Source organism: Moschus berezovskii, chromosome 1, assembly GCF_049115385.1.
Source record: "Moschus berezovskii isolate FMDL1 chromosome 1, NW_MosBer_1.0, whole genome shotgun sequence".
Lineage (NCBI taxonomy): Eukaryota > Metazoa > Chordata > Mammalia > Artiodactyla > Moschidae > Moschus > Moschus berezovskii.
The window spans coordinates 62,716,984-62,719,865 of NC_142460.1; the positions used below are offsets into that span (position 1 = coordinate 62,716,984).

The 2,882-nt window shown below is 36.8% G+C and overlaps 1 protein-coding gene across 1 annotated transcript; it reads left to right on the forward strand.

The window, feature by feature from the left end:
• The first annotated feature begins 301 nt into the window (after window positions 1-301).
• Window positions 302-1,244, forward strand: LOC148778727 (olfactory receptor 5K1-like). Its single transcript, XM_088838559.1, is given in 2 exon segments — window positions 302-844; window positions 846-1,244. Coding segments are annotated over 2 exon segments (927 nt in total). The 5' UTR covers window positions 302-316.
• The last annotated feature ends 1,638 nt before the right edge of the window (window positions 1,245-2,882 follow it).

A 2,882-nucleotide genomic window follows, 5' to 3' on the forward strand; every position in this document is an offset into this window, starting at 1 on the left:
TATGGATACCTTAAATTTGTACACTGTACTTGTACAATTTCATAAAGACAAACCTTTCCCACTGTAAGCATCCTTCCTGGAATTATCAAAATAGGCTCATGAACCTGAGTTTTAGATTTGAGGTCATAGAGGCTGACATGTTAAGGGAACAAATGTCCCTTAGAAGTCTGTGTGCCTGTATCACAGAGACAGTAGGAGAATCTGAAGAAGCAGCTCCTTTCCTTGTTGTAAAAATAAAAATTTTAAGATAAAATATACATGCTCTAAATTAGAATCTTGTATTTCCATAATTCCTGTCTCAACAAACAAGGTAGAGATGGCTGAGGATAACTGCTCCTTGGCAATTGAATTTATCCTCACAGGATTTACAGATCACCCAGAGCTGAGGATTCTTCTGTTTCTGGTGTTCTTTATCATCTCTCTGATCACCATGGTGGGGAATCTTGGCCTGGTGTCATTGATAGTAACAGAGCATCGTCTTCACACACCAATGTACATCTTCCTGGGGAATCTTGCTCTGATGGATTCCTGTTGTTCCTGTGCCATCACCCCCAAAATGTTGGAGAACTTCTTTTCTAAGGACAAGATGATTTCTCTCTATGAATGCATGGCACAATTTTACTTTCTCTGTCTTGCTGAAAGTGCAGACTCCTTTCTCCTGGCAGCAATGGCTTATGATCGCTTTGTGGCCATCTGCAAACCACTGCAGTACCACACCATGATGTCACAGAAACTCTGCATTCAGATGACCACAGGGGCATACGTAGCTGGAAACCTGCATTCCATAATTCACATAGGGTTTCTGTTTAGGTTAACTCTCCGTGGGTCTCATCAAATCAATCACTTTTTTTTGTGATGTTCTTCCATTATACAGACTTTCCTGTGTGGACCCTTATATCAATGAATTAATGATATTTATCTTTGGAGGATCAGTTCAAATATTCACTATTACCATAGTAATAATTTCCTACCTTTACATCATTTTCACAATTTTCAAGATGAAATCTAAAGAAGGAAGAAAGAAAGCTTTATCGACTTGTGCGTTCCACTTTCTCTCAGTCTCAATATTCTATGGTTCTCTTCTCTTCACGTACATTCGACCAAATTCAGTTAATGAAGAAGATAAATATTTAGCTGTTGCTATTTTTTATAGTCTAGTGATTCCTTTATTAAACCCTTTTATTTATAGCTTAAGAAATAAGGAAGTAATAAATGTTATGAAAAAAATTATGCACCTATCATAACATTCTGAAACAATTACCATGCCATGTGGAGAGCTGATTGCAATTTGAGAAAGCTTTTTTCAAAATCAAAGAATATTGAGAAAATGGGAAATGACAACTTTAAATATAAAATATTAAATTATTAACACATGGTTAGTTTCTGAGCTGAATAAACAAGTTCAGAAAAGAGACTTTCTGCTAAAATGTACTCAAATATATAAGCTACTAGTCTTTTATCAGGGATAAACTAAATAATAATTCTTGAGTAACACAAGAGTACTCTTGAGTAACACAAAACTGTGTTCCAGTATGATTAGTTCCAACAGTTACTATTAGTTTCAGAGTATAATAGCTACAATTTTCAACAAATCCTAGAACTAGAAGCTATATACAACATTTGCCTTCATTTAATATTGCTGGCAAATTTCTGCAATTGGAAGCCATAATCTAACAAACTCCTCATACCTCAAGTTCCCAACAATTAATTCCATTTTAGGCAATACCGTGTGACAGAAGCAAGCTATTTATTTCCATTTGAATATAAATTTTGAGTTTAAGATATTATATTTGAATATGAATTCAAATAAAAGATTTATTTCCTAATCAACGCTTTCCTCTTTATTGTTAGTCAATTTTCTAACAAATTCTCTGAAATAGAGTATTTTAATTTATTATTGATTTATCAATCTGTAGTTGAATATGTTTCTACTTATATTGATACTATTATGTATTTGATATTTTTATGCTGTTTGCTTTTGATTGGCAGCCCATCATATATGACAGTCTAATTACTAAATATATTAATTAAATAAAGGTTTCTTCCTCTCATATTATTATTTGACTCGCTTATTATTAGGAATATCTCTATCTTGGGCTGATTCCAATAAGAGTATTAATAGGTGCATCAGTTCAGTTCAGTTCAGTTCAGTCGCTCAGTCATGTCCACTCTTTGCGACCCCATGAACCACAGCAAGCCAGGCCTCCCTGTCCATCACCAACTCCCGGAGTTCACTCAAACTCATGTCCACAGAGTCGGTGATGCCATCCAGCCATCTCATTCTCTGCCGTCCCCGTCTACTCCTACCCCCAATCCCTCCCAGCATCAGACTCTTTTCCAGTGAGTCAACTCTTCTCATGAGGTGGCCAAAGTATTGCAGTTTCAGCTTTAGCATAAGTCCTTCCAGTGAACACACAGGATTGATCTCCTTTAGAATGGACTGGTTGGATTTCCTTGCAGTCCAAGGGACTCCCAAGAGTCTTCTCCAGCACCACAGTTCAAAAGCATCAATTCTTCGGCAATCAGCTTTCTTCACAGTCCAACTCTCACATCCATACATGACCACGGGAAAAACCATAGCCTTGACTAGACAGACCTTGGTTGGCAAAGTAATGTCTCTGCTTTTTAATATACTATCAAGGTTGGTCATAACTTTCCTTCCAATGAGCAAGCGTCTTTTAATTTCCTGGCTGCAATCAGCATCCGCAGTGATTTTGGAGCCCCAAAAAATAAAGTCTGACACTGTTTCCACTGTTTTTCCATCTATTTCCCATGAAGTGATGGGACCAGATGCCATGATCTTCGTTTTCTGAATGTTGAGCTTCAAGCCAACCTTTTCACTCTCCTCTTTCACTTTCATCAAAAGGCCTTTGAGTTCCTCT